The sequence below is a fragment of the Equus caballus genome, chromosome 15, assembly GCF_041296265.1.
Source record: "Equus caballus isolate H_3958 breed thoroughbred chromosome 15, TB-T2T, whole genome shotgun sequence".
In the NCBI taxonomy this organism is placed as follows: domain Eukaryota; kingdom Metazoa; phylum Chordata; class Mammalia; order Perissodactyla; family Equidae; genus Equus; species Equus caballus.
In genome coordinates, this window is record NC_091698.1 from 84,657,750 (window position 1) to 84,677,226 (window position 19,477).

Here is a 19,477-nt window from a genome sequence, read left to right on the forward strand (position 1 = left end):
CACAGATCTGGAGAAGGGCGGGATGGTGATGGGGTTGCCTCCAAGCCTAGGCTGAGAGAGGGAGCAGTGAAAGGAGGGGCGGTCGGGACACAATAGCCTTTTATTGAGCCCCTCCCCGCGGCGGGGCGCCGAGTTGGGTGGCGCGGCGGTCTCTGCGCAGATCCTCCACGACCCGAGCGCCAGGCTCCGGTGGCACGGGCTCCGGGGGCGGGTCACTTCGGGACTGTGCCTGGGAAAGAAAAGTCGGTGAGCAGGCGCTCCAAAGAAACAAAGTAACTCCGAACCCCAGCTCACCCCTTTCCCCCAGCCACGTGGATTTCTCCTCCACTTTCCCACCCAACCTTGTCGTCCAAAGCCCCAGAGGAATGGGAGGCGGGAAAGAAAATGTCCTTTTGCACGCGCGCTAGGGGGCGCTCCTCTCCCGCTGGGAGTTGGGAAGCACTTAAAAGGAGTAAGGGCTACAAGCGGTCCCTGCTGCACCTGGGAGGACAATCACGGAGGACGGGACAGGAGAGTACTAGCCAGGCCCCGCCAGGCCCCTCAGGCCACACTCACCTTCCGGCCGATCCGGCCGCTCTTCCTCGGGCCCTGCGCTGCCCTCTTCCCCGTCCAATGCCACCTCCTCATCCTCTTCCTCCCGGGAAGCGCCTGGGTCGAACGCAGGCCTCCTGAGCTGGAGTCTCTGCTTCTCTGGCCTTCATGCCTGGCCCGAACCCCACCCAGAGGGTCTGGACGCCAGTCCCAGAGGCCTGCTGCCCCCTCCCATCCTCGCCCCCTCACCCGGCTGGAAGTCGATGGTCCTCAGCATTTCGGCCACGTGCTCCACGCTCACGGTGAATTGCTCCATGCTTTCATAGCCCGGCTCTGGCCGTCCTGCCAGCTCCACCTTCGACATCGTCCCGACCCTGCGGGGCGGTGGCAGCGGCTCATCTGGAAACGCCTCAGCACCCTCACCTGCCTCCCCATGGCAGTGGAGCCCGGCCCCTTTCTCCCCCTTCCCGCTCCGCCTACTCACTTATTGATCAGCTCCTTGGCCTGCTGCAGGGAAGAAAGGAGGGTGAGAGTAAGCACTGTGCCAACCTCTGGCAAAGTCCCATTTCTGATGCCCACCACAGTCCTGCGCAGTAGGTGGGGATGTATGTCCCAATTCCTTAAGGAGAAAAGGGCCTTAGAGACGGTGACTTGACCCAACATCCTGGGGCAAACAGGAACCAGAGATAAGACTCAAACCCAGGTCTCCAGGTGCCCAGGTCCCCACTCCAGCTACTATGCAGCCTGCCACCCTCCCCCAGGGCCCACCTGCAGGTAGAGCGCCATTTGTGGCTCCTCCATAGACTGGATGGCGGACTCGACGAGCTTAGAGGAGGCCTCCAGGTGGTCCCCGTACTGGCGGATGAGTCCCCGAACCCGCTGCAGCTTCTCCTCCTGCTCCTTGGCCAGTGCCTGCAGCAGCTCACCCTTACGCTCTTCCAGCACTGAGCACAGGGCCTCGAACCTCTGATTTAGCAGCTGCTTCTGCCTCCTGCTGTTGTCCTGAAAGACCGGAGCAAGGATGAGACCTCATAGCTGAGGGAGCACCCAGTTACTTGTCCCACTTCTCACTAAATAGGAAGTCACAGATAGCCAGGAAGAAAAGTGACCTGTTAATTACACCACAAGTTAGTGGCAGAGCCAGAACTCCAGCTAAGGACTGCTCATTCCCAGATTGTTTCAGTAATAGTAATAACACGATTTTTTTATTGAAGTATAATTGACATACATTAGTTTCACGTGTAGAATGTAATGATTCAATATTTGTATATATCGTGAAATGATCACTACAATATGTCTAGTTAACATCAGTCACCATACACAGTTATAAAATTTTTTTTTCTTGTGATAAAAACTTTTAAGATCTACTCTCTTTGCAGATAACAAGATATTTTAAACTAGCTTCGTAAGTGCTGTTTATATCTCTGGCCCTGGTTTTTACTTGTAATATCTCATTTAATTCTCAAAAAGATCCAGTGAGGTAGCTACCATATCATTCTCATTATCATTATTTTATGTAATTAAAAAAAAAAAAACAAAGCACAGAGAAGTTAAGTAACTGGACCAAAGTCACAGAGCTAGTGAGGAGAAGAGCTGGGATTCAAATCTGCAGCCTGGCTAAGCACATCCCACTACTTGTGATCTATTTCTGGGAGCCCAGAAACTTTCCCTCCCACACATCCCAGGCTCACCTCGATGGTCTGGCACACTTCCTCCATCTGTGTGATCACTGCTTGCACACGATCATTGCCCGCCACCAACATCGCGATGCCATCACTGAGCTCAGTCTGTCACACACACAGGCCAGCAGTTAGGGCTGGAGGACCTGGTCTGCAGCTGCACCCCTCCCACTCCAGCCAGGGCTGCTGAGGAGAGGGCTGCTTCCTCGACTCCACCATCAGGGCATCTTCAGGGCAGCTATTCCAGAGATCTAGAGGGCTTAGAACCATCCAAGAAATATGGAAGCACATTGTATGGATTTTGGAAGGAGGTGGAGAAAGGAAGTCCTTCACCACCGAATGAGAAAGGAAGAGACATTCACCAAATATCCAGCCAATGCCAGGACTGGGCTAGATGCTTTTTCTGTAGATTCGTGTCTTCCATCAATTCTGAAACATTCTTCTTGATTATCTGTTAGGAGAATATTGCCTCTTCTCCATTCTCTTTATTCTCTCATTCTGTGACTCCGATTAGCTTTACGTTAGACTTTCTCATTCTCAATCTTCTCATCTCCCAGTGCTGCATTCTGGGTTTTTTTTTTTCCAGTCCTCTCTTCCTGTTCACTAATTCTTCAGAGAAATCTCTCATTTAATTCATCCTTTGAATGTTTTATTTCAACACATATTTTCATTTCTAAAACCTCTATTTGGTTCTTTGTCAAAATCTGCATTTTTGATAGTCTATTCTTGCTTTCTTAAAAATTCTGTCTTTTTAGGACAAAATCGTCCCATTCGCAACAACATGGATGGACCTTGAGGGTAGTATGTTAAGCGAAATAAGCCAGACAGAGAAAGACGAACTCTGTATGACTCCACTCATAGGTGGAAGTTAACAGATAGACAAGGAGAACTGATCGGTGGTTACCAGGGGAAAGGGGTGGGGGTGGGGGGAGGACACAAAGGGTGAAGTGGTGCACCTACAACATGACTAACAATAATGTACAACTGAAATTTCACAGGGTTGTAAACTATCATAATCTTAACAAAAAAAAATTCTGTCTTTTTAAAAGAGCATTTTATACACAGTGACTTTCTATTCTTTAATAATTCCAATATCTGAATTCCTCAGAGGTCTAAATCTATAATTTTTGTTTCTGCTGACTTCACTCATGAGGTACATTTCTTTGTGTATCTTCAATTGTGAGCTAAATTTTTTGTTGTTCTTAATCTAAGGAAAACCCAAGGGCCTAAATTGAGGGCTTTTGCCTCCAGGCAGAATTTGCATTTGCCTTGTCAAAAGCCAGGTGGCACAACGGACAACTTTAGTCCCTGGGACTCCAGTTTAACCAGGATTCTTGGGCATCTTCACTGCAGGCCCCCTACTTTTAGGGCTTTGGAGACATAGTCTCATCTTTCTAGCCCAGTAGTACTGCCAGCATTTGCCCTCTTGGAAAGCCTGCCTTTTCTGTGCTTACCACAGGTTCTGTTCTCAGCTCACTCTCCCCTCCTCCTCTCCCTACCCTACCCCTACTTGGATATTTCCTTTACTTCCTATGTGCCTACCAATACAATTTTTAAGTTACGTTTTATGTAGAATCTAGTTGTGTGATAGTGAGAGGGCCTTGAGAGTGTCTGTTCCACCATACCGAAGTCTCTGCTTGCATCCATTATCTCCTTTTATCCTTACGACTCTCAGAAGTAGGCATTTTCATCCTCATTTTACAAGTGAGGAAAGTAAGCACCAGAGAGGTCAAGTTACTTACCCAAGGTCACACACTGAGTCACACATAGAGCTGGGACTTTAGCTCTGATCTGCCTACCTTTAAAACCAAGTGGAGTAAGAGGCTGAGTTTGAGACCCTGTCCTATGTCCCCACCCCAACATGCCTGCTCCCTCTGCTGCTTGATACCTTCTGGCGTTTATAAATGGTGGGCAGTGGGGCCACCTCACAGTCCTTGTGGGCACCGAAGACCTTGCAGAGAGAGCAAGTGGGCACTTCACAGCTCAGGCAGTATATATTGATCTTCTCATCTTCATGCTCCTCACACATGAGGTGCTGCTCAGCCTTGGAGTGTAGTGGCCTGGAGGGAGGTGGGCAAGAAGGCAGGAGGGTCAGGGTCCAGGCCGGGGTGGGCCCAGAGAGTGGGGGAGTCCCATGATCACCTTCTCTTCAGCCTCCATCAACCATCACCACCACCTTCTCTGCCCCTGCAGCTAGTGCTATGGCTTGGCAGGTGAGTGACTTCCATGGTGCTCTTCATTTGAGGAACAGAAAGAGCTAAGGGATAGAGGAGGCTTAGATCCAAGAATAGTCTCTATTCTAGGAGGCAGGGAAGTCCCACAGGGCAGGAAGTCATGGAGGGTTGGCAAGGCTCTTGCTGGTGGACCGCCAGCCCCTCCCCAGATGGAGAGAGTGAAGGTGGAGCACTGACCAGGAATAGGAGATCACCTAAGCTGGGTGACCTGGGCAAGTCCCTCCCCATCTTTGGGTCCAGTCTTCTTATCTCTAAACTGAAGGGGCAGGTTGATTATTTCAGCCCCTCCCTTCTGGTCCTGATGGTTCCCCGGGCTGTGTTCCCAGCCCCGCCCTTTAGAGAGACAAGAGGCCCTGACAGCTCACCGGGAAGACTCCTGCTTATAAATGTCAATAATGTTCTCCACTAGCAGGTTTCGCTGCAGGCCATAGACACCATGTCGGTCCAGGACAACTTCATGCCTGCAAGATGGGCAGCGGAAACGACCTCCTGAAGACACAGTGGTGGAGCCCCGGGATTGCCACAGAGGGTTCGAGGCCTGTGGGGACAGGTCGCATGAGAGAACAGGCACAGTGAGGCATGAAGGAACTGTGAAGAGGCAGGGGAAAGGTAACGGGGGCTAGGGAGTAGGGGAATGGTGGAGGAGGCAGCATCAGCTCTTTTCTATGGCTGAGCCTTCCTCTGAGAGCAGCTCAGGGCGGGTGGCCATGGAGATCCCGTTTCCCACCTTTGCCCCATTACTCAGCCCACCTCCTTGAGTGTCCCTGCATCCAGAGCCTAGCTTTGGTCAAGGCCTAGTCAGGACAGGATCTCCCAAAAGGGACAGCTTGGAGTTGTGGGGAGACATTGACCTTGGCAGGAAGGCTCAGGCAGGAAATGGACTCGGAGCAATGCAGCCAATGTCCTCTAGCCTGGGGCTTTCATGGGTCACATCTAGGGAAGATTCTCTGCAGCCCTGGGCCGAGGCACAAGCAGAGACACTTGCTGAACAATGGGGCAGACAAGCCACATTCAGGTGGGTAATTCTGGGAAGTCACTCCAGGGACTGGATATCAGGAGTCCTGGGTTTTTGTGCTGCCCTAGGTAATTTGGGCAAGCATTCAACCTCTGTAAAATTAAGGACTAGATTGGATTATTCATTCTGCAACAAACATTGAGTGCTCCAGGATTACTGGGCTTTGGGGGTAAGCTATAACAAATGCATCCCTGCCCTAAGGACAAACAAACAGGCAACTACATCCCGTGGGCTAGGTGTTATGATAGGGGTAAGCTCAGAAGGAGGACTTACCAGAGATGCTCGTCACTTCCTCCCACTTATACCTTTTAGAAAACTTGCTCCATCCCATCCTAAAAGGGAGAGCCCTGCCATCTGCCATGCCCCAGTTCAGAGATGATTGATCCAGAATTGAGGAGGTGATTGCCTGACCCATCAAGACCAATTACATTTTCTCTCTAGGAACTTGGAATTGAGACACAGAGGCTGAGGTGGCTAGACTATGTGTGGCTTTTGAACTGAAAAGACCTGTGGAGTTGGGCTAAGAGCTGACATTGTTGCCACTCAAAGTCTTGTGCAAGTAGAAGTGCAAAGTGTGAGGGGTCATAAACTATGAGCAGAGAAGGCTGGAGAAGAGTCAGTTTGTGGAGAGTAGCTAATAGAGCCCCTGAGATTTTAGTAAGAAACATAGAATAAAGACTATGTGTCCAAGCCTTCTTGCCAGCTGGATGTGGCCAGGTACCTGCATTCTGGACAATGGAATGTAGATAGAAATGTTTTGTGCAATTTCTAGTAAGTATCCTTAATGGGAGGGGCATGTCTTATTCCTCCTTTTTTCTCCTTCTTGCTGGCTGGAATGAAGACGACACGGCTTAAATTGAAACAGCCCTCTTGAGCCATGAGGTAGCCATATGTTGAGAGCGGCAACAAGATAAAAGGAGTGAACCTCTGATGAGGCAGTCCTGGACTGTCTATCCATACTTTCACTTAAGAGAATAAACAAATTTTTACCTTCTTTAAGCCATTGTTATTTTGGGGTTTCTGTCACTTACAGCAGAACCTAATCCTAACTGGCTCAAAGACCACAGACTCCAAGAGAGTAATGGAGAGAATAGTCACCTGTGACTTTGCATATTTAGATGTATTTTTTTGCAATTGGGTTCCATAAAATTCTCCAAATCCTTATGCTATACATCAGAGGGACCCGTGTATGGGTGCAGTAACACCCTATAACACATAGAGGGCGTCCAAGTCCACAGTCTTGTTTGACCTTTGGTAGCAAGAGAGGAAGGCAAGGCAGGAAATGTAGCCCCATTGTGCAGTGGGCAACCTATCTTGAGGAGAGTTACTGGGATGTATCACAAATATCACATTTTGGGGGATTTCTTGAGAATTATAAGAACTGGACACTTTAGCCCATCATAAAGCTGGAATGGATTAGTTTGAGATTATCCAAGGCTGTGTTCGGGTATTGTCCTTCTCAATAACTACAACTGTATGAATATTGTTGAATTTAGGGAATGGGTTAAAGTGTAAGGTTACCGGGCTTTTGTTTGCTTAATACAATTACCTTTCAATATTTGGAATCCAAGTGAGGAAGGAGGCGCTGGGAGAACTCTAAGTCTGCAAGCTCCTGGGGGGATCTGACTTCTCTTTGATTTGCTGGTGGCAAGCATACAAAGGTGCTCAGAAAATGTCTGAATGGGAGGAAAGGGGCATATTCTAAAGCTTTAGCCCAGAGCAAAGACAAACTCCTGGGTAGCCTCTCCCTTCCTCCTCCCTCCCTCACTGCGCCCTTTCTCTATACTCGTTATTTAACATTCAACACGTGTTTTAAGGGCCTATAATGTGTTCAGCTCTGTGCTATGGCCTTTCCAGATATTACTGAATTTAATCCTCAAGAATTTCTTGTAAAGATGGTAGAGAAGATCAAGATTTGCCCCCTACTTAGACTACAAGAAATATAACAACAATGGCTAACATCTACGAGCACTTCATGCCAGGCTTTGCTCTAAGTCCTTTTATTTGTGTTAACTCACTTGATACTCATATCAACTCTATGAAGTAGGTACTACTGTTAGTCCCATTTCAGAGATAGGAAAGTGTAGCTCAGAGAAGTTAAATAAATTGCACCTGGTCATCAGATAATTGCGGTACAGCCAGTGTTTGAACTCAGGGACTCTAACTCCAGAGTCTGTCCTAAAAATCGATATACTATATTGTCAGATACAATAAAATTTAGGCCAATTGAAGGACGATGTCCAGAGCTAACATTCATTTCTCTGAGTCTCAGACAAAACAGATTTTAGTAAAAGAGTCATGAAGGGCCACACATCAACCCTTCACAAAGGAAAGAAACAACAGCCTAAAAATCAACTGTGCAACTGTGAACTGAAGTTGTTTGAGCAGATATAAACAACAGATGACCCATCGAATCAAAACCCTGTGTGTCATGCAACGCTATAAGGGCCCAGCTCGCAACCAGAATGACCTGCTTGTCTGTAGAAAGGAAACAGCTCAAATCTCAGGAGAGACTTCCTTCCATGTTTCTACACATGCCTGCATGGTAATTCATTAGATTCTGTGTGAAAAATATTCTGAGGCAACATAACCAAACTGAGGCACTCAACTGCCCACTAATCCAGGTCATGCCCCTCTATTCACCAAGGAAGCCAAAGGACTTTTAAACAGAGATTGCAAACCAATGACAACATCCAGGTAGCCAGTTCACATGTAAGAGAACAGTGGAAGAAAGCCAAGGTAGCCAGAGGGTCGAGTACAGAATTCACCCTCTGCCCCAGATAAAACCAACCTATTCAAAGAGGAGTGATAAGCAGAAGGGATCCACCAGGAGATGCAAGCCAAGATAATACCAAAAGAATAGGGAAAAGAAAGCATGACAAGCAAAGGACAGATGAAGAATGCCCTTTAGAAGAAGAACTGCTCCAAGAAACAGTAGAATTTGAATCTGACGTTTTTAAGGAAAGAAAGAAAATATAGTATCTTTGATTAAAGAAGAGATATAAGTTCACATTGATGTAAACTATTATAAACTCAATAATAAAAAAAGAAGAGATATAAGTGATCAAACCTGGAGAAGAAAAATGAGCGGTAGAATTAAGGAAAGAAATCAAGTAAAATATATTATCAACACAGAAACAAAATTCACATTTGACTCAGTAGGAGGCAGAATCTAGGATACTGATAAAAGTCACATAGATTGTAGTAGAAAATAACAGAGACAAAGTAATCGGGTCTGCATGCTGCAAAGGGGGTCAGTCTTGAAGACATTAGGCTAAGTGAAATGAGCCTGACATAAAAGGACAAATACCGTGTAATCCCTCTTATATGAGGTACCTGGAATAGTCAAGATCATAGAGATAGAAAGTAGAACTGGGCCAGCCTGGTGGCGCAGCAGTTAAGTTTGCATGCTCTGCTTCTGTGGCCTGGGGTTCTCTGGTTCTGATCCCGGGCACGGACATGGCACCGCTCATCAAGCCATGCTGAGGCAGGCGTCCCACATATAAAGCAGAGGAAGATGGGTACAGATGTAAGCTCGGGGCTAATCTTCCTCGAAAAAAAGGTAGACTGGTGGTTGCCAGGGTCTGGGAGGAGGGGGAACAGGGAGTTATTATTTAACAGGTATGGAGTCTCAGTTTGGGAAGATGGAAAGTTCTGGAGATGGATAGTGGTGATGGTTGCACAGCAATGTGAATGTTCTTAATGCCGCTGAACTGCACACTTAAGAATGGTTAAGATAGTAAATTTATATTACATGTATTTTACCACAATATTAAAAAAGAAAAAAGTTTAAAAAAAAGTAATCAGGTCTTGTTGGGATGTCTTGGCCAAGGGTCCTACTCCAGACTCCCTAAAGTCAGGATGGACCTTGGGGGTTGACCTGAGGTAGACTGGGAGGCCCAGTGCCTCTTCACCACTTCCCCACCTGCCAAAGCAATTTCTTTAGCAGCTCATTCCACTGGCTAATCGCTGCCATTCTCCTGGGACTCAGGGCTCTGCGAGGCAATCAACACTCAGGCAGTCCACCCTAAATCCTTTGTTTGAAGAACACTTTTTTTGAGAACCAGAGAGCACAGAGGGCAGGTGATGGGGAAGGGTTGCACCTCTGCCTTCTTCACAGTTGGGTTAAGGGCTGGCGCTGCGCCCTGAAGCAGACACCACAGCTGAGCACAGCTTCTCTGTTCATCCCTTGAACCCAGAGTCCCTTCCCTCTTCCAAATTGCAAGTCTTTCTGCCGCATGCTACCTCTGGCTGGCTGGCTTTCCTCTTAACCTCAGGACATCCCTTCCCCTCTGTGATTGCTTCAGCAATGTTTCCCCACACCCAACTCCACATATATATAAACGCGCGCGCACACACACACACACACACTCTTTTGCACTACGTTAAATTTGACTAGTAATAAAACAGCAAAGCTTATATTTTGGAATTTTCAGGGTCCTCTAGCTCATGGCACAACACTCATGTTGCTTTGCCACCTCACTGTGCTACTTATGTGCTAACTCAGTGTTTCTCAAAATATGGCATACATACTGATGACAGGCATGAAGATTTTAGGAGGTATGAGGACGGACATTTAAAATTTTGATGTGCTTATTTTAATGCATATTGGAAAAAATAACCAGCCTACAAAAATGGTGACTTTCATGGATTTTGTCCCTTAGACTGAGGATAAAGTAAATATTTAAGCTTTAAATGTGAGTTCTTTTACAGAGAAATATTCAATCGTAGTACGGATGGTGAAGAATCAGGAAGGTGACATGAGAATGAAGTTTGGGAAGTTTGCTCTAACTCTTCCCTGACTCCCTCCTCTTATCAAAACTCATCTGTCTTATGTCCCACACCTTTTGCAGGTGCTGGGTGGCCACTTTGAAAAAGTCATCTGTACCGGACATGTGGATAAAACTGTTACCCCTTCTTGGTAACATCTCTGTATTTTAACAGAGGGCATTTAATGCAGCATGATATGGGGAGGGTAGCATTGACCTGAAGATCTGGTTTTGGATTTGCCATTTATGACTTTGGGAAAATAATTTCCCTCATGGCCCCAACTTCTGCAGATCTGAAAAGAGGGATTTGTACTTAGCACTAAGTCCTTTCAAGGGCTGATGGTCTCTGAGCAATGAGCCTTCATGGATATAATTATGGTAGGAATTTCAGATACCCTCACCAGTGTGTATGTACCTGTGAGATGGGGGGAGGGAGCTGGTGATTTTTATAACAACCCTCCCTTCTCACACCATGTGGGCTCCCTCTCCCTCTCTGACTTTGTGATCTAGTATCTCACTTCTGTTTGTGCCTCCCCCTAGCTGTCACTGTAGCGCCCTCTTTCGGTCTGATGTGAGCAGTTCCTAAAGTCCCATCTCTGAAATGGCCCTGGTGTGTTTAGATGGGTTCTTACATTTTGCAATTGGTATTATCGGTAAGGTTTCAGTTTTATATAATACATCTGTATTATTCTTACCACTAGAATAAACAATAAAATTGCTTTTTCAGATAAGAAACATGCTAGTTATTTAACAGTAGAAGAAAGATTAATGAGTTATTAATGGAATTGTACAACTAACTTTAACAGAGTACTTAACAACACGGGGAGATACTCACGTCATGATTTTAGATGAAAATGCAGGATATAAATCTTTATAAACAGTAGGATCCCAATTTTGAATTGGGTGATAAGATTTACAGGTGATTTTTAAAATTTCTTCTTTCTATCCATCTACATTTCCCAAATTTCTCTGTATAGACCACGAATTACTTTATGAAAAATAAAACATTTTTGCAATAATTTTAATTGAATCATAGAATTTCGGGTGATTCTTTCTTTCCTTTTTTTTTTTAAAAAAAATTTCCAAATTTTGTACAAGGACTTCGGGGTTTGGAAAAAAAACTTTTCTGTTTAAAAATGTAATGCTCAGTCATGACGTGACTAAGAAAGGGGCGCTAGAGTACCCTAAGAGCCAACAAGACAACACACCACTTAGGGGAACCGGGAAGAACCATGTTAGTTCAAGCGAGGGAATGTTTAAGAAGATACCATTTGAAGACACGGTAGACAGATAGCAGGAGACGGTAGGTAGGAAAGAGTTTCAGGAGACCAGAGGGAATCATGGAGGGAAGCTAGAAAGGTGGGTTTTACCATGAAGAGTTTTTTTTTTTTAATTGTGGTAAAATCATGGAGGGCTAGGAATCCAAGCATAAGGATCTGAACTTAATTTTGTAGACAAGATTTCTAAACTGGGAGAGAAAATAAGAGTGAATATTGATCTGACAGAGGTAATTTGGATAGATGGGAGGGGAGGGACTGGCTAAAGGCACAGATAAGCTGGGAAGCACGTGCCAAAGTCAGTGCAAGTCACGAGGCCTGCCCTCTGTGGCAGCAATCCTGGAAAGACAGGATGCCAAAGGTGGAATCAGCAGAACCGGGCAGTCACTGGGATGTGAGTGGGCTGTGGGGAGAGGAAGGAGTCAAAGACAATTCTGGCATTTCAAGTCTGGATGCTTAGGAAGACGCTGGTGCCTATAATGCAGGAGTACTCAAGCTGGGGATCACAGCCCCCAAAAGATCCATGACTAGAAGAATTCATGGGGTCTGTGAACCTGGCTGGGGAAAAAAAAAAATCTTTATTTTCATTAACCTTTAGCAGAAATTGGGCAATTCCCCCAATTTTGAAGGTAGGCAACAAATCACAGTAGTCTTAATAGTATCTGTGACTTTGTCACCAACAGAAATCACAGGTATTTTCATATAACATTACAGTTGTTGATCCAATCTCCAAAAATAATTTGCACTTATCACTACTTCTAAACTATAGTAGTTATTAGGCCCACTGCTTGACCTCACTATTTAATGTTTTAATTAAGAAGCACATATATTACTCTATCAAACATGTTCTACTTATTTTGGTAGTTATATTCCAGTGTTTCTCAAGCTTTTTAAAATTACTGCCCCTTCCAGTAGACTTTTTAGACATCTTTTCCCTAATCGCCATCCCCTCCCCATTAAATTTTAACACTGCAAAGGTAAAAAGGTCAAACTCACAGAAGCAGAGAGTAGAAACGTGGTTGCCAGGGGCTGGGGGTGGGGGAAATGGGCAGATGTTGGTCACAGAGCACAAAGTTTCAATAATAAGATGAATAAGTCCTGGGGGTCTCATATACAGCATGGTGACTATAGGTAATAATACTATATTGTTTGTTTGGCATTTGCTAAGAGAATATTAGACCATAGACACAAAAAAATGGTAACTATGTGAGGTGATGGATGTGTTAACTAGCTTGATTGTGGGAATCATTTCACAATGTAGTACATATACCAATTCATCATGTTGTCCATCTTATATGTAATTTTTGTCAATTGTGCCTCACTAAAGCTGGGGGGAAGTTTTACAGGAAAGCAAAAAATAAATAAAAATTAAAAAATCAAATCACAATAAAAACTTTTTAATATTACAGAGATCACCCCTGTTAAGAATGCATGAGGAGGCATGCTGTGTTCTAACGCAACTGATTTTCTCTATAATCGTAGGTAATATATTTTATGCATTTAAAAACATTGTTCTTAAAAAAACCCACACACATATTGTCCTTAGAAAGGGTCCACAGGCTTCACGAACTGACAAAGGGGCAGATGGTACAAAAAGAGATTACTTCCTGCTCTGATTGCAAATCCCTAGCTGGCCTCACCACAAATAGGAATTCTATACACTAAGGTGTAGATGGCAACCTCCTTACTACACTCCATGGCTAACGGTCTCTACGTTGGGCTAAAGATCTCTCAGCTGACTAATATCCAGTGAGCAAAAACCTATCTTCTGCTTCTGGTTATCTTTCTATTTCAAGACTGGGAAATAACTGATAGGTCTAGTGTACACATAAATGTCTTTGTTCTTCCTTTTAGTCTTACATTTACACAAGGAAGCCAGCACTGTAAAGTACAATTTCATGTGCCAATGATGTGATGTGCAGAGGAAATTCCATCATTCTAGGAAACAGAACACCTAGATTTATGTCCCTGCTCTGTCCCTCTGTGTGGCTGTAACCTGTTTCCTTGTGTTCTCCCCTGTAAAATGGAAATAACATCCATCCTAACTCAAATGGCATCATGCATTTAGGATAGTAATAATCCTAATCTATGCCTTAAAAATACATGAGCACACAAAACCACTGGAGATGAAATAACTGTTTTTCCTTCACTGTGAAGGATAAAATGGAATGGAATAAATAGAATTAAATTCTAGGTTATGTTCAAGGCTTTTATGTGGCATACATGCCATAAGCTGTCTCTGTTTTAGGCTGTATGGTGCCTTCTAGCACCTTTGTAATGTTCCATAACATCTAATAGACATGTCCCATCTGGAAAGATGCGCTGTGAATGCAGTTACGCTATCAAACCTATATTTATCTATCTCAGAATGTTTTCCCTCTTCCCTGGCTATCCAGAGTGATGCTAATTGAGGATACCTGTCCAGGATGCAAAGGAGGTTGAGGCTATCTCCCCCCAACCAGATGGCCTGGGCAATGATGAATAGTGGACCATGTAGGTCCTCTGGGCCAGACCCTCAGAATATACTGGAGAAACCATGGGGAAATGGTGGGCAGAAGACCAGACATTTGGAGAAAAGTTGAAGAGCCTTAGGAGAATCCAGGTGTTGGTAAAAGCTGAGCTGTGGGTGGGACAGGGATTTGAGTGGAGGGCTGGCTCTGCCTGACAGAACCTAGCAAAGAGACTGGCACAGGGGTGTGTGAAATGAGGCTGGCTGAAAGGAAGACTGATAAGCAGAAGAGTGAGTCAAGCTGAGACACTAGTAATAGAATGGAAAGCCCTTAGAAAATGGAAATTCATAATAATATTTCTTGAATTTGTGAAATCAGAATTACAAGGATATTAAAGATCAGTTTAAAACATCCTTCTAATCTATATAAGTGTAAACAGCCCTGAAGGGGTGAAATAGCCTGATTTACATCACATGGCAAATTAAGGAAGAAACTAGTGGGACTAGCCCCCAGGAAGGTTAAGTCTCAGTCTAGGTTTGTGTTCCTCATTAAGCCAAGTTTCTTCCCTAAAGTAAGTGAGATCCCTAATCCTGCTTCAAGGTCAATGCAATTCACAAAATGTCAATGAACCAATTTCTCATAAAGAAGACTGGCCCAAGGTCAGGCTGGGGAGGTCCCAGTGCCCTGAGTAGCAGGTGGAAGTGGTCGAAGAGGCAGGCTGTGTAGGATTTTCACTAGCAGGCCTGCACTTGATGACAATAGGTCCTAAGAATTAACCGAGAAAGAAGTGGAATTCACGGTGGAGTGAAAGACGTCATCTTTTTCCCAGACTGCCCTTTATTAGAGAAGGCGGCCTCTGTCTTGATATTCCTGACTCTGTAAATTGCTCCTTAAATGGACACCCTCCATAAAAGCTGTTCCTGAACAACCTTCTTACAAGGCTTTCTGGCTGTCCTTTAAATTACAACAGGTTGCAGCTCATAAACAAGTGCCCACAGTGAAGTGGGGGCAGGTATAAAAATAAACTGAAGGCTTGCTTTAGTTTAGGAGTGAATAGAATTTACAAATACAGAAACACATGGGAAGATGTTTGTGTCAAATTCCCACCCCAACAGCTTTCCTCTAGTCAAAATGCTTGGTAGCTGAGTGGGTGCAAATGTGGGGAAGGAGAGAGGGAGAAATCAGAGGGGGTTAACATGGTGTTTTATTCTGTTTAAATTCAGAGAGATGTATTACAGCTCTAAAGAAAACTAGTTAAATTGTGATGGCAACTATGTAAAAATATGAATAGGGACAAGGGCTTGAAAGTAATATGCAAACATGAAAATAACTGTGTTGGAGGAGGTAGGATAATGGATGATTTCCATCCAAACCTTTAATACTGTTTAACATTTCAATTAAATGTTTTAATTTTTCAAATTTTCCTTCCTGGCTCTCTAGTTAACCTGATGTTATAAAATCACAATTCCCAAAAATTCTTGTTTGTTGTCCATCACAGCAGTTTTCAGGACAGCAAAATGCTGGACACCACCTAAATGTTTGAGAAGATTGATTAAATAGACCGTGATCTAGTCATCACAGTGGAACACTATACAGCCATTTAAAAAGGAAGACACAGATACGAATGTGTGAATATGGAACAACCACTAAGCAAGAGTAAGTAAACAAAGGCAGGTGTAAGACAAGGGGTCTAGTTTAAATATATATATATATATATATATATATATATATATATACACACACACACACACACACACACACGTTCTCTCTCCATGGAAAATTTCTGGAAGGAAATCCAAGAAAGTTGGCAATCGCTACCTCCATCTGGAGAAGGGAACTGAGTGCCTGAGGTGAAGATTCAGTTTTCTTGATATAAACTTTCATACTGTTTGAAAAAAATATATGTATAATATACTGGTATCACTTTTATAAGTCCTGTTAACTTTCTAGGCAACGTTCTAAGGGTATTCTTCATAAATGGTTTTAAGATAGAGGAACCAAAAGTCCTATTCTTGTCCCCATACTTAGAAAACAGACAATCTTATTATGCCCAGAGTTGTCAAAATGTGGAGGCAATGTGTGAAAAAACTAAATATGCTCATCTTTCAGAGGGAGATCTACTGAGATGTATATACATAAGTGTAGCTGAAGAACTGGGTCAGCCTCCCACCAGGCCGTCCCAAATAAAGCAGCAAAGGAATGAGCTGTTCCCTCTTCTCTCCTCAGAGGGCCTAGGGGTACTCTGCACTTTAAAAGATACACGTCAGTCCAGACCCACAGAGTCATCCCAAAGCCCTGGGAACCCTGTTATCTCCCAAATATTCTGCACAGGGCTTGACCCAACCCATTCCCAGGTCGCTCTGGGCCCAGATCAATATTCCAGAGCTTCAAGGAGCCAAAACTGTGTGCCTGGATACACAGGACAGGCTTGAACAAGGAGGTCACTTAAACATCTTTTAGCCTCCATATACAAGACCTTTCTCTGCGTCCCTCTGCCCGATCATACCATGAGTCTTGTACTTGAATATTCTGACCACTTTTTTACAGGACACGTTATCTTCACTTTCAAAACTTCTCTTCACATTCATATATTTCAGGTTCTAATGAAAGGATGTTTCACTACAAATTCATGAGAAAGGATGGCAAAAAACCCTTTTACCATCCCCTTCTAGGCATCTCAGCCTGAAGGATGTTCAGAGAGCTGTTCAGAGCAAGGGAAAAACCAAGATGGTGGACAAGGCGTAGCCTCTGGTACATGACGACGCCTGGGCTGAGCAGGCATAGCAGTCAGTCTAGGCCCCCAGAAAGGGAAAATCACTGGCTCTGAGACACTCTTGAGCCAAATAACGGCAGGTTTGGACAAGCAGAGGAATAGGAGATGGGAATGGGCCTTGATGGGAAGATGGCAGGAAAGACTATGGGGCTGGGCACTCAGTGAAGATGGTAAACAGCAGAGAGACAAAGGGTGGGTCACAGGGCACAGCTAGGGGATGGCTTGACTTAGCTGGGCCATTGTTTTCCCCCAAACACGCTGCCCCAAAGAACTTAAAAGGGAAGCATTATCTTGGTCGTTAAAAATCACTTGCATTCAACACATTTCCCCATAATTTCTGATATAGACGAAGAATATGTGTTCATGATGTTCCTTATTGCCCCATGCATAGTAAGCCAGCTAGCTCTGGTCTATTCAGAGTTTTTACTTCATTTGCAAGGTCTTTGTGCGTGTGTGTGTGTGTGTGTGCACCTCTTCTCCTCACTCTCCCTGATCTTTGTTCCATTTTCTAGATTACTAGAACCTACACCAGTGGCACAGGGCAAGAAAGCAAGCTTAGGAATAAACCATCCTGTGATATGCTGCTTTTCTTCTTGAAACCAGTAGCTAAAATGGTATCTGTGAATTAGTTATGCTTTGCCCCATGACCATGCCTAAATCCAAACTCATTATATTTCTGGGAAGTAAGATTTCATCTCTGCCTTCTCTGCTGAAGTGACCTCAATCCTTTTTAACCAGCAGGCCCCTTTACAGACCAATCTGGAGTGGCGCACAGGCCTGAGTTTTAGTTGCGGAGAGTTCCCAGTCTTCTGCTCACTGTCTAACTCTGCCCCTAAAGATGGGTGTGTTAAACTTTGCCTTAAATACAAATAATTTCACTGTCATCATGAACTTTTCTCATAGTGTTTATTTTCTAATGTTTCATTATCTCATTGCTATTTTCTCCAGATTTTCCGTATTGTTCTCAAAATCTGAAACTCCAAACTGGAATGGAGAGTTCAGTAAAAGACTGTTCTATAGTCTGATGTAGGATCACCTCCCTCCCAATTTCTATGGGGGTCTTCTTTCCTCTGTAGATACCAGCATTCCAGCTGCTCTCCGTGCACAGGCTGTACTTGCCAGCCTGCATAGCAGCTGCTGACTCATGCTTACTTTGGGATCTGCTATGACCCTGGCTCTTCCTCTGCTCTTCACCCAGGACAGCCACCACCCACCTCATAGAACATTCTGCCCGTCACCTTCTGGGGTCTCAGCTCTGACCTAATGAGAAGTCTCCCACAAGTTTGCACTGCCTTACCTGGCTCTGCCCCCACCCCTGGCCCACCTGGAAGACGTCGTTGGCACACTTGCGGCACAGGTTGTGCTGGCAGGGCAGGATCACCACTGGTTTGGAGAACATCTCCAGGCAGATGGGGCAGATGAGCTGCTTCTCCAGGTTGTCCATGCTGTGTGCATCCCCTAGCAGCGGCTTGAAACCCACTGTGAAGTTCATCCCCTCAGCGATCGTGCCTACCCTGGCCTTGGCCCCGGTCCTGGCCTTCTCTCACTGCCTCTGGACCCTTCCTCGCTTACTTCAGACAGTCTGTGGATTCTTATGTTCCCTTCTGTTGCTCACTCTTGAAATAGCTCTGCTCTCTCTCCTGTCCCTTCCTCTAACGATTCGCCTCGTCTTTAGATAGCTGTTTTCAGAACACTCTCTGTCTCTCTATTCTTTGCTCTGTACTCCAGCCAGGCACATGTAGCTTTATCTATCCCTCCCTCCCTGAATGCCTATGTCCCTGGAAATTTCTCCTTTTGTTCCCCAAACGACTCTTGTTCACTCTACGGGCAGCACTGTTTGTCCCTCATGCCCCAGAGAGGAGATTAATTTTAACGTGGGGGTGGGGAACAAGGGGCATCTGTGTGACATTCCAACTCCCAATTTAGCTCATGTAAGGCGAGCCACAGCTGTCACCGAGTGAGTGACCCTGACTCACTCAGGAACGGGTGACTCCGTTGAGCAAGAGCAGGGGTGGGCTTCACTGCTCACGGGGAAAGGTGGGCAGCAAAGGTGTCAGGCTCTCTCACTCAGAAGACTCCTGTGAGCCCCTGACCTCCGTGTTCTGGCTCGGGCCCCTCCTCCAGGGCAGTGACACAAAATCTAAATCGGCCTGGATGCGAGGCACTGTACGTGGTTCAGGGTGGGAGGAAAGATCTTGCCAGCCTTACGGACTGTCAGTGCAAGTTTCTGCCTCCAAGGCTTAGCCAGTGCCCCTGGCCCTCTTCCTCTGTGATTCAGAACAAGGGCACCAGAGACCAGAGAGAGAGAGGCTCTGGTCCAACACTTCTGGTCCATTTTTTTTCTTGCCCAGACCTTTCTTATATCACCCTAGGAAAAGAAGCTCAGGAGGCTAGAGCTGGCAGTTGTGCCAGGATCTAGAATGACCTCATGAGCTTGCCCCTGAGAAAGTGTGGGATTCTGGTCCATGACCACATCACCAGAGCTACTCCAAGGACTTTAAGTTTGTTAGGAAATCAAGAGAAGCCGAGCTGGGCAGAAAGGACCTGAATGCCAGGGACCTATTTTGGGCACTAGGGGAATTGGTCTCCAGAGAAATTTTAGAGCACTGACAAAGCCATAATCACAAGGCTCCGGGAACCTTCTGCCCCAGCTCTGCAGTCGTCCTGGACTCCTACTCTCCAAGGCAGGCTGGCCTCACATGGGAGCATCGCGCCTCTGTCTTTTTCTCCTACAGGACTTTTTCCCCAT

General features: G+C 45.3%; 1 protein-coding gene across 1 annotated transcript; it reads right to left on the minus strand.

The window, feature by feature from the left end:
* Nucleotides 1-81: 81 nt before the first annotated feature.
* TRIM54 (tripartite motif containing 54) lies at nucleotides 82-19,391 on the minus strand. Its single transcript, XM_005600125.4, has 9 exons — nucleotides 18,053-19,391; nucleotides 4,810-4,982; nucleotides 4,099-4,270; nucleotides 2,223-2,318; nucleotides 1,300-1,533; nucleotides 1,016-1,038; nucleotides 781-905; nucleotides 556-648; nucleotides 82-229 (listed from the first exon to the last, which is right to left on the minus strand). The coding sequence occupies exons 1-9, from the start codon at nucleotides 18,218-18,220 to the stop codon at nucleotides 213-215; spliced, it is 1,101 nt and encodes a 366-aa protein (XP_005600182.1). The 5' UTR covers nucleotides 18,221-19,391; the 3' UTR covers nucleotides 82-212.
* Between the last annotated feature and the right edge of the window lie 86 nt (nucleotides 19,392-19,477).